This window comes from Schistocerca piceifrons, chromosome 6 (assembly GCF_021461385.2).
Source record: "Schistocerca piceifrons isolate TAMUIC-IGC-003096 chromosome 6, iqSchPice1.1, whole genome shotgun sequence".
In the NCBI taxonomy this organism is placed as follows: Eukaryota; Metazoa; Arthropoda; class Insecta; order Orthoptera; family Acrididae; genus Schistocerca; species Schistocerca piceifrons.
Genome location: NC_060143.1, coordinates 113,207,027 through 113,219,032, shown reverse-complemented (window position 1 = coordinate 113,219,032; position 12,006 = coordinate 113,207,027). Strand labels below are relative to the sequence as shown.

At 39.0% G+C, this 12,006-nt stretch overlaps 1 protein-coding gene across 3 annotated transcripts in view; it reads right to left on the bottom strand.

Moving 5' to 3' along the window:
- Positions 1–12,006, bottom strand: part of LOC124802520 (A disintegrin and metalloproteinase with thrombospondin motifs 16) — a 479,986-nt gene that overhangs the window by 54,837 nt on the left and 413,143 nt on the right. For all 3 annotated transcript variants that reach the window (XM_047263362.1, XM_047263361.1, XM_047263363.1), the window contains exon 9: positions 11,581–11,723. In XM_047263362.1, the coding sequence (XP_047119318.1) occupies positions 11,581–11,723 (143 nt within the window). The remainder of the gene's footprint in view (positions 1–11,580; positions 11,724–12,006) is intronic.

Here is a 12,006-nt window from a genome sequence, read left to right as displayed (position 1 = left end):
TTTGTGTGTATGACTGAAGCTTTATTTCGCTTCTATTCAGTGATGCAAAATAGTTATTTAAGCTTCCTATAAGAAGTCATTACTTTCATTTTATTTCCTATTTTATTATGTTTTCTTTCTCTATTTTTTTCAATTCTGAATACAGATTGTTGTATACCAGTTATGATGTTGCCTGACTTCAATTTCTTCATACATGTCTTACTAACATACACTCACATTCAGAAAAAACAGAACATCTTGAATGACTAGTGATGCACATTCATATATACAGGACATGTACTTTAGTATGTTCTGCAGAAATGATTAGCATTTCAATCAGCTCAGTTCAGCATGTGTCCTGTTGCCTAGTAGGTACAGGTTCTGCCATGATGGCATTGACGTGTATAAAGCACAAACATTGTCCAGTGATATAGCCATTCATGCTGCATTCACTTGGTTCCAAAGTTCATCTGTGGTTGTGGCCATTGGGTCACAGCACTGCACTCATCATTTCACCATATAACACAAATTTTTGATTGGCAGGCCAGGGCAAAAGGCTGACATCCTGTGGCACCAAGAAGGCACGCACTTGTGCAGCAACATGTGGTCATGCATTGCCTTGCTGGAAAATGATGTCTGGGGTGTTGGGCAGAAAGGGTATGGCTATGGGTCACAAGATGTCATTCACATAGGTCTCACTGGTCACACTACCCTGGACACGCACCAACCGTGATTTGTGGTTGTACCCAATAGCACCCCACACCATAAGGCCTTGAGTTGGCACTGTATGTCGTGTGCGAATGCAGTCGTGATGCCGCTCCCCCTGTCTGAGGTGAACCAAAATGCAGCCATCATTTTCAAATGAACAGAACCTGGATTCATCTGAGAAAACTACCTGATGCCACTCCTGTCCTCAGAGATGTTGGTCCATACCATTGACGTCTAGCATGTCTCTGACATTCGTCAAAGGTAGGTGGAGAACTGGGCGATGCACATGTAACCCATGCCATAATAAACAGTGACAGACTATCACCCCTGAAAAAAGTGAACACTGTGTTACACTATTTCAATGTAGTGCCAAAACTGAGGACGATACAGATCTGTCCTGCAATGTTATTTGGATGGGGTGTTGATCTTCCCAGGGGATGGCCTGGATGGTGCAACCAGACCCATTTCATTGTGTTCTAGGGCTTTGCATGAACCATTTGGTGCATCCCTGTCACACTGCTGACACACTTCATCCCACACAAGTAGCAATTTCTGGGATGGATGACTCTCATTCTCTCATGCCAATAATGCGCCCTCTTTCAAACTCACTGATTTGATGGTACAGTTCACACATATGTCTGTGAGGCATCCTGCACATCTTCTCAAGTCACACTGATCCATTGTCTTTGATTTATAGCAACAATGAGGGATGCAAGCACATTTTACCAGTTGGTGGTGTTGCACCACGATATTGATGTTGCCCCTGAACCCGCAAGCCAGCATGGTTCAAATGCTAATCGTTTCTGCAGAATATACTAATGTACATGTCCTGTAAATATGAATGTTCTATTTCTAGTCATTCAAGGTGTCCTGTTTTTTCTGAACATGAGTGTATTTGTTACATGTGGGTTGTCATATTTGTTGTACAGTTTATCTATATGTTATCATGAATATCGTGTGCAAAATGGAAATGTAAGAAATAATTTCAATGAAGGAACAAGGCCAATATTGATATATCATGCAATGTTCCCAGCACTGAATGACTCTGAATGAAAATTTTCACCCTTGAACAAGTGTGCAGTAATATGAAGCGTTTATTGAAGGACAAAAATGGTGCTGGAACTTATATGAAATTCTGATCACTTTCTGTAGTTATTGGTAGCCAGTGCATTAATATGGGCACACATGTTTCATCATGGAAACACTGCCAGCTGCTTTCACTTTCCTGTCTTGGTCTTCATCCTACATACAGCATAAATCTTGCTACTTGTGAGAAAATACTGTTGATTAGTTTAACGGTCAGCCTGAAGTAGCCTTTTATGCTACATTTTTTCTCAGTGTTGCTAATTCTCCATGTAGCAGAATAATCTCTCTCAAGATGCAAAATACTGAATAAATGGAAAAACAGGAACTGCAGGGATGGTGCTCTTTGTACCCACTTTTAAACTGGTTTAAAAAGGGTAAGTAACCATTTACCAATTTTTTGTTATTTACTTTTCTTGTGTAGTTTTCATTTAAAATTACTGCAAATAAGTGGATCATAAGTGATAATTAAATAGTTGTCAGGTCCGCTGATGCAGCCAAGGGGGTTACTGATTGTTCTTTACAGAATTGTTTCTAGAGCTAATATCTATTACAAGCCAGGCGGACTGCTTGTATTGCCATTTTGCACCACTTTAATGCAACAGATTATTTGTTGCAGTTGAAACATGCAGATTTTTAAAGCATTACTTGACTGACACCAGTGCCCAGCTAAGTTTGCCATCTAAATTTTATCATAAAGCTGTGAATGTGCTTAGCACACTGGCTACCATGAGCTTGACCACAGATGACATTAAAAGTTGTAATTGCAACTTAACAGTAATTGAAGTGACCAAAGACTTTTTCTTGATTTAAATTTTTACATTTAAATTTTTCATTGTTAAACCACAATTCAGTGCACTATTAGCTGCAGTGATTTTACATGCAGTGCACAGAGAAAGCTGTGTATGAATTTTGTTCAATAGACACTTCCTTGATAATTACAATCTGAAAAGTTTGTGTTGTAAGCTTCTAAAGCAGTTGAAAAATATTCCATATTTTATTACATGCATCAGGTGGTGCACTTTTTAAGCAATAATGAGTGTTTTAATTACATAACAGTTTTCTTTTTAATAACATGTGCAAATAATAAAAAAAGAATAGAACAATAAGAAAAAATGTATAAAATAAGGGAAAGGAGAGAAGATGAATGAGTATTGGAAAAATAGAAGAGGAATTGAGGTTGTTACATGATCCTACTTGGTGAAAAAAAAGAAAAAACACTCACAAGTGTGTGTGTGTGTGTGTGTGTGTGTGTGTGTGTGTGTACTCCTACTACAAAAAGAGCAAGAGCCTGAACGCTAGTGTTAACTGTTTTTTATTATTGTTTCCACACACTATGCACCAATCCTCTGTAGGTAAGTGTTTGCCTTTCCCTTATTTTATGTGTTTTTCTATGGATGAATTTCCATTATTAACAAGAAAAAAATGAATATTTAAAGACAACAGACTACAAGCATAACTATTCTTTTAAAGTGTTACAACAATGGCATGCAAATGAGCAGATACAGTATACATATATATGAGTAAAGCAATAAATGAATTATTACATTTCTGTTTTGATCTCTTTATTTCTTTTGCACAATTATTAGGACTACTGCCTTTAGTTCTCTCTCTTCATCCCAGTATGGCAACTTAATGCTCTTTCCAATGCAAAAAAATCCTCCTACACTTCCCCCACTAAGGCTGCTGTAAGGGGAGTCTGCCCCAAGTACCTATAATCTGAACATTTCTTTAGTCAGTTGTTTAAAACCTCTGTCATATTGTCTGTATACCACTACATATGTACATATATGTCCATAACATTGTGAAGTGCATTGAAACAATACCTGCTTAAATGTATCTGTGCATACTGTAATTAGTCTAATCTTATCTTTGCAGTCCCTGTAGAAGTGATATGTAGAGGCAGTGATGTAGAATAGATTCCTCACTGTGAATACCTTTTATCAACTTCCCAACATGCACTTTGATGAAAGCTTTAAAATGAAGTCCAGCTATCCAGTTATGATGTAAGCACTGGCGAGCACACTACAATGTCCCATTGTACTACTTTCTTTAAAACCTCATTTCTTTTTGCTGCAAATACAGAATTACATTTATGTTAAGTTTTGCTATATCTAAATACTGTGCTTCTCTACAAGTTATCAGACCTTCAGAGATAGTTTAGTACCATCCTTCCAAAATTCCTACAGTACATAAAGTTCAGTTCTGTCAAAAGATGTAATTTCTATGGAGATTCTTGTTATTTCCTAAATGTAGTATAAAAAAATAATTCAAAAACTGACTGTGTGACCCATAAATTCTCAAAACTGGCAGAGTTGAAAATTAAATGAGAGAGAATAATCAAATTTTTAATCACTGGAAGTAAACATATGTGATTAGTGGTACTTCATAAGTTAAATGTAACTGTTACAGTTGCCTAGCTGTTTTTATAATCTAATATAAACATAGCCAGAATGTTATGTGAGTGCATCGAAAGCAGTGAACCTATTGACTGCCCTATATCAGTTACTACATAGAATACAAATTGTATGAATACCATAAGCAAGATATAACAGTTTTGTCTATATGACTGCCTATTGACAGAAAGAGATCAATATGAAAATAGAAAATACGCAAGACACACGTGTTTACATTCTCTCTCTCTCTCTCTCTCTCTCTCTCTCTCTCTCTCTCTCTCTCACACACACACACACACACACACACACACAAATTGAAACAGTTTCATAATGTATAAATAAAAATGGAAGTGAAATAAAAATCTATAATAATATGAAACAATGAAAGAGGGTAATTTGCTGTTACAATATCAACTCACATAGAGTAAGTTTCATATGTTTGTGACTGTAGTTGATACAATTAAGCAAGTTTCTTTGTTTTTGCAGTTATGGGGCCACAGAAGAAATTTAAGAGATTTATTTGCAAACCTGAGAAATTAGAAGTTACAGTAAAGCAAAAAGACTGGAAATACAAGGGCAGATGAGCCAAAGGACACAGTTGAGGAAAAAGACATGAATACTAAGCTGTGGATGGAGGAACACCAAGAAAAGTGAAAAATGTGAAACCCACAGAATCTGGAAAACTGCAATAGAGAGAGGAAAAAATTTACCTATAAAAGAATTTAAGGCATGTGAGTATTATGGATGAAAAGTCATTTCACTTTTTTCTTTGTTCCCCACTCTCCCTGTACTGATTGAGGACCTGCAAGGTTAAGAAACTGCACCTGTATTTATAAAAACTGTGTTGTTGATCCTCATGCTGCCACCTTTTGTTAAGGTTTTCTGTTGTTTCAGACAAATGCACAAATTGTTCCTTCAACATTTAATCTCTTTTCTCATTCAAATGAGACAGCACTCCACCTCTAACAATCTGGAGTGTGACATAACGTTAAACTGTAACCTCAGTGCCATCTTTCCTCACGTCATCAGTTTTCTGTTCTCAGTTTTTCCTTCCTTATATGCAGATTTTGCAATCTCATCTGTTGCTAATATTTAATCATCTATTTCTCTTTAGACAGGAAAAAAAGTTTACCAAGTACTAAGAAGTACTGAACCCACTGATCAGCTGGCAACTAGCATGCAGATATTTTTCATACATTTTTTAAAGGAAGTTTTTTTAAAATATAAATATTTTTTAAATATAAAAGTTAGTTATCATAAAGGATCACATTACACATGTCTCATAAATCATGTTTCTATGTCTTCCCTCATTTCTCATTAGCTCACAGACATTTCTTTTCTTCTTGTTTTTTTCCCCTTTTGTTCTCTTTCTGCCTTTCACTTTTATCCTATGTTACTGAGGTAATAGTGGCCTCTTAGTTTATCCACATAAATAACAGTACACAACTTTAGAACATACATAATTAACTTTTTACTTTTCACTAATGCATACAAGAACATTCGATAGAAGAAACTGAAGTGAGAGCACTGAACTGAAATCATTAAGGCAAAGATAACAAACTCAGCATGTCAGAGAGCTCACACATACTGTGTGATATTCTCACGACACACAGGTATTACTGCCACACAGGCCCTCACCTGCAGTGCAGAGCACCTGGAATGTCCTGGTACTTAAACTTGATTTGCCGACCGGCTCTAGTGTCAGTCAGATGTTGTGGCAGCAGTGATGCTATTGGCTGCAGCACAAGAATGTTGTGAAGCCTGGTTGGTCAGGGTCAGGGAATTATGGTCCAGTGACTCTGGACTGGTTGTGGCATGACATGTTGGTGAGGAATTCAGGACTGTCAAGGGCAGAATCCACACTGGTCAGGCACATTCACATTCAGTGGATACTTTCAAGGGTGTGCCATTGTAGAGGATGTACATGGTGCAATCCCCTCTACTCGACACTGGGAAAGGGCCAGTGTTCAGTAGCTGTAGTGGACATCTGACCGAGTCTGTACATAGTATCACACATGAACAATTGTGCAGGTCTTTGTGCACAAACATAAGACGGTTTCCACAGTGAGAAGGAAGCAGGCAGTGGGTATTGGTGCAGTGGTATTTTAATTGCTGCACTAAATGTGGAAGCTCCACTGTGTCACTAAGGCACTATTTAGTTTGCTGGAAGATGCAGAGGGTTGCCATAAAACCATTTTGGCCACAGACACACCAATATCAAGTTTGCACGTCATTCAGAGGGGTAAAAAGACTAAGGGAAGTGCCCTTGTCCACTTTTCTTGGTGGTACTCTAGCAAGCCTTTACTGTGACACCATTCTACTACAACTTTACTAGTGAGGTTCTATCTGGTTGTGTGGTGTTGGTGAAAGCCACACAGTATGGCTAGTTCCCAGAACATTCAATTCCGTCTAACAACCTTAATTATTTTTACTGTGCAGAGCACAGCCAAACACATAATCCATGTACATATAAATGTTTTTAATGTAATAGATGTCAGTCATCAGTGTTGCCTCACCATTTACATATGTCTACAGGCATGAAAATGTGTCTGTACCCATCCAAAAGTGGAAAAGGTCTGACGAGGTTGATGTGAACATGGGCGAATCTAATTGGTGCACCTTGGAAGTTACTGTTGGCACAGGATGCAGAAAGTCACACATGCATACGTCTTTCTCCATGCTGCTCAAGTGAATGAACAACATCTGTGCAAAGTACACCAATGGCTATTTGATCATGGAATAACAGTCTGTAAGCAATCTGACCATAGCATTGGCCACCAAATGAGATAAGCTGTGGAGCTATCTTGTGGAACGTCTGTGAAATGTATGGGTATCATTTGTTCTGAGAGATGTCACACTATGTCTTCAACTTGGAGTTGGCACAGGAATGTGGTGAAGGCATAGCCCTGTAGATGGGTCATTCTGTGGTGTCACCGCCAGACACCACACTTGCTAGGTGGTAGTTTAAATCGGCCGCGGTCCATGTAGTACATGTCGGACCCGCGTGTCGCCACTGTGATCGCAGACCTAGCGCCACCACCTAGGCAGGTCTCGTGATACGAGAGTGGACTCGACCCCAGTTGTACGAGAACCAAGCTACCGCCCAGTTGTACGCGAACCTAGCTATCGCCCAGTTGTACGAAGCCTTTCTCTCTCATTAGCCGAGAGACAGAATAGCCATCAGCTAAGTTAATGGCTACGAACTAGCAAGGAGCCATTTGTATCAGTGCCTATAGCTTACAAGTATTCAAGAGAGATGTATTCCAAGGAATTAATAAAAGTTAAGTAAAAAGCATCTACATACTTTTCTTCTTATTCATTCATAAGTTCTCATGTTCCAGACTTCACGCCCGGCTGCTTATTGCTGTGCGTGCACTATCGGCCACAGCGTTAGTCACTAGCTTTCTTTTGCAGCAGTCAACTCCACAGTGTCGGTCCAGCTACCGACACTACACATTCAACATTTGTTGTAACTGTGGATCAATGGCTTGCTCTACAGTGAGCACACCACACCACAAATACCAAAAAAAGTAGTTGGCCACTAAATTTTCAGTAGCTTTTTTTAGGTATTGAATATCTGTTGAAACTGGCTTATGAACTCAATAGGTTGAAACTGCCTAGGTGAGCACTTGTCACTAATGTTCTTGATTGCTGAAGTGATGGGTTTGTTATCCATAAAAATAGTCACCAGTCAAGCTTCTATTTGAGATCGCAAGTATCTAACTGCTCGTAGACTTCTAACAGCACTCCACTTCTGCTGGGCTGGCTGCGACTTTTTAGAGTACAACTCGGTTGGCTGCCAGTGTCAGTCCACTTGTTGATAGAGTGCTGCTCTGATTGCTGACTGACTTGCATCAACAATTACATCTGGGTTTGCATGAGATACTGAGTGGGCGAGCAACACTGCATGATTTAAGCTTGCTTGCAGGTTGTGGAACGCCTTGTCCATTCCAGGTGTCCACTTAACAGGTATGTGTCCAGTGGAATCAATGCCCACAAGTGGATTCGTAAGTGGTGTCTGTACAGCCACCATTAAGGGGAGGTGAAGATGGTAAAGATTCATTGTACTCAGGAATCATATCAGTTGCTGATAATCTGCTGGCCTCGGTAGAGGTTGTAGTGTTGTAATCTTCTCTGCCAATAAATAAATCCCATCAGTCGAAAGAGCAAGGCCCAGAAAGGACTTCCCAATGATATACTTGTTTTAGTTTAATGCTATTCCATGATCAAACAGCCATTGGTGTACTTCACACAAATGTTGTTCATGCACTTGAGCAGCAGCGGAGAACACCAAGATGTCATCCAAGTGAGTGAAACAAAATGGAAGTCCTTTGAGTATCTCATCCACAACACTTTGCTACATCAGCATTTTTGAGGCCAAAAGGCATAAATAACAATTCAAATGCTTTTTAATGGTCCAGAATGCTACTCCTTTATGTTGGGGAATGGATACCCGTCTGGTACTGTTTTTGCATTTAAGGCCTAGTAATCACCACATGGCCTCCACAAGCCATCTTTCTTGCGGAAACGACACAGGGGTGAAGAAAAGGGCTGTTAGGCTGGTGAATGATTCCAGTCTGCAACATTTCCTCAAAAGTTGCCTTTGTCTCTAATAAGCATTCAGGTGCAATTCTGTGTGAACATAGTGAGACGGGTTGTTGGGTGTAGTTCGGATGTGGTGCACTGTATTGAGCTTGTCTTGACACCACTACAGTGCACCTATACCTGCAACTTGCTTGAAAGTTTAGATGCGTGGCACTCAGAAGGCTTTTGTGTTGCAGGTGTGCTGTGTGGCTTGGAGGAAAATGCATAGTCGATTCTCTGTAATACATCGTAAGCAGGTTGGCCTCTAATCCCTGATACTACACTGTTGTCAACGGAGCTCAATAATCATATTTCCTGCAGGTCAACTTCTAAGGTAAAATGTGTGAGGAAGTTGGCATCTAAAAGAGGTTCAGATGCACCAGTGACTAAAAATGACTGCGTGAAATGCCTGGAGAAATCGACACTGAAAGTGAACACTTTGTGTCCATAAGTAATGTTGTACCTGTATGCCTGTCTGGCACATACGGTCTTTTTGATGCAGTTGAATCTGTGTGTCGAGGTGGCTACTGCCAACAGTGTGCAGACACTGCACTGTTGAAGTAGACACACTGGCTACTTTAGAAACCACATGGTGAAGTACGCTTTTCAGCGTGTTGGCCAAAATGTTTGTGGTACTAGCATACCCTGCAAGAGCTCTTCCACTGGTTCTGAATTCCACGATTAGCACCTTGTCATTTCTGCTGTATGTGCAGTTGTGTTCTCAGTGCTTCCACTGTGGTTCTTAGGCTTCAGATTTTGTCAGAAACACTTGACGGGTATCGTGACTTGACAAGCACACAGTGAGCTCGGTCGGCAGTGGCTGCCGACACCATGGCAATTGTTACAGGTGACTCGAGTGTTTCACAGACTCTTTCAGTGTCCTGCAGTAATTTGTTGGGTGACTTTATCATTTTATAACACCAATGCTGTCCTTACTTGTGTCAGTAGTTGTTAATGCCAAATATGCAGTAACAAATTAGTGTATACTGTGGAACTGTTCACTAAATTGCATATATGTTGCCAGAAGTCTGATAAGGTCTTATCATCATGTTTCTCCTGATACAGTATTTGCCTGACTTTGAGACTGGGGGACTTTGTACAGTGGGATGTCAAAAATGTCATTCGTGGGAAAGCCTGAAAGTTCCTAGAGTGTGTCAGCTATTATGTGGCATCTTAGTTTATCCACATAAATAAATGCATGTAGCTTTAGAACATAGAGAATTAACTATTTCTTGATCAGTGCACGTTCGATAAAAGAAACACAAAGGAAAAGCCCTGAACTTAAATTATCATGGCAAGGATATGAAAACTAAGTGTGTCAGAGAGTTCACGGGTACGTCTTGATATTCTCATGACATACAAGTACAAAAATGTGTAGCTGCCACAAGTTTATCAAACACAACAGTATGTTAAATATCTATTACAATGTATCATGTTCATATATTTGTCTTCTCAGTTATACAATTCATAAAAACTGTTTCATGCATCTTCTCAAAACTAGGAACTTAACCATAATAAACTGTAATCCCTTTAATACCAACATAGTGAAATATCATGAAATACCATAGCTAATGTAAAGTTTGGAAGGTAGGGGACGAGGTACTGGCAAAAGTAAAGCTGTGAGGACGGGGCATGAGTCGTGCTTGGGTAGCTCATATGGTAGAGCGCTTGCCTGCGAAAGGCAAAGGTCCCGAGTTTGAGTCTCAGTCCATCACACAGTTTTAATCTGGCACGAAGTTTCAAATACCATGTGCTCAACGTATTTCAGCCTATTATTTGGGTTATAACTCCACCTCCCCTTACCCTGTCTATGAACAAATTTCAGCAAATGATGTTGTTTACAAAGGTGATTCACATACATTGAACCTGTGAATGAAATACTTTCTAATCAATGATGTCCTGAATATAATCAAAATGGGGTTATAAGTCAAGACAATGCAGGTATTGAAAGATGTAGTCACAATCTGTCCAAATGAATAATTAGCCTTATTCACTTATTGAACAAAGTAACAGACAAGAATATATGAATCTGAGCAGAAAAAGCCCAACTTTTTCTTTTGAGTTATCGCTATTTTCATTTCAAGTATTCAGACAAGAAGACATTATGTGTTCTGTGTCACTTTTCATTATATATGCCATGTATTTCAACATTTATAAATATCAAAATTTCTCAAACATTAATTATAATTTCATCCACTAACATCTCCCATGTTTGCACTATCCACTCTTCATTGAGCAGAGTATAACTTATTTTACGTTTCAATCCTCTTTCACAATCCAGTATTCTTCAAGGGTTTCATACAGTGCAGACATAAGACGGACTTTCAAAGCCCACAATCACCAGCTGTTACTGTAGAAGATCTGCTCCATAGTTTGTGAATAAACTTATGAACAAGGTCATTGGCCATCAGATCAAAATAGTGATATTATGTATTTATTTTAACCTCCTATGTATGGTTTCTTTTTTCCCAAATATAACAACTTGAGGTAAATCCGTGTAAAGTCCAATCCATTCACTGATACTGATGTACTACTCAACATGTTCTTTTTCTTTTGTCCATCAAATGTGTACCATCCAATTTCCCCACACTCCTTGCATGATACTTTTGACAGTTACACATTACTGGTTTTACCCTACATGAGTACAGTAATGATAACTTGGTTTATTACTTGAAAAGAAGTCCTAAAAACAAATGAAATTTAAACAGAACATAGTAAGATCATTGGTATATTATTTAGCGTGCAGTAAGACAAATTTTACATCGATCATGCATTTTAAAAGAGGATGTAAAATGTGCTTTTCTTCTGAGAGGATGTAAATTCTACTTACTTTGTGACAGCAACAGCAATATCATAGACAGGCAATCTCCTTTCTCGGAACAGGTACTTGCCCATATCTGTGAGAGCAGCTGCGGAGTCAATGGCATCACGACCCACACGGTTTCTCTCCAGGTATGGTGTTGCATCACGGCCCTGTGATAACAAAACACGGTAGGGTACTTTTCTGTGCAAATAGGGAGCATAAAATCTTTCTGCCATAATAAACTGAGACTCTGGCAAGTACCTCCACTGCCGGTTTGGGATACAGATCTGAAGACTGTCGCACCCATTTACTTACTTCTTCTTCCTTTTCTTCTTCAACAATAGATGGGTTTACAATGTTATTATTGTGAGTTTGATGCATTTCTTTTTAGTTTGAAGATCTGTGAATTTTATTATCTGTTATTTATTAACAAATGTGTAATCTGTGAGAGCC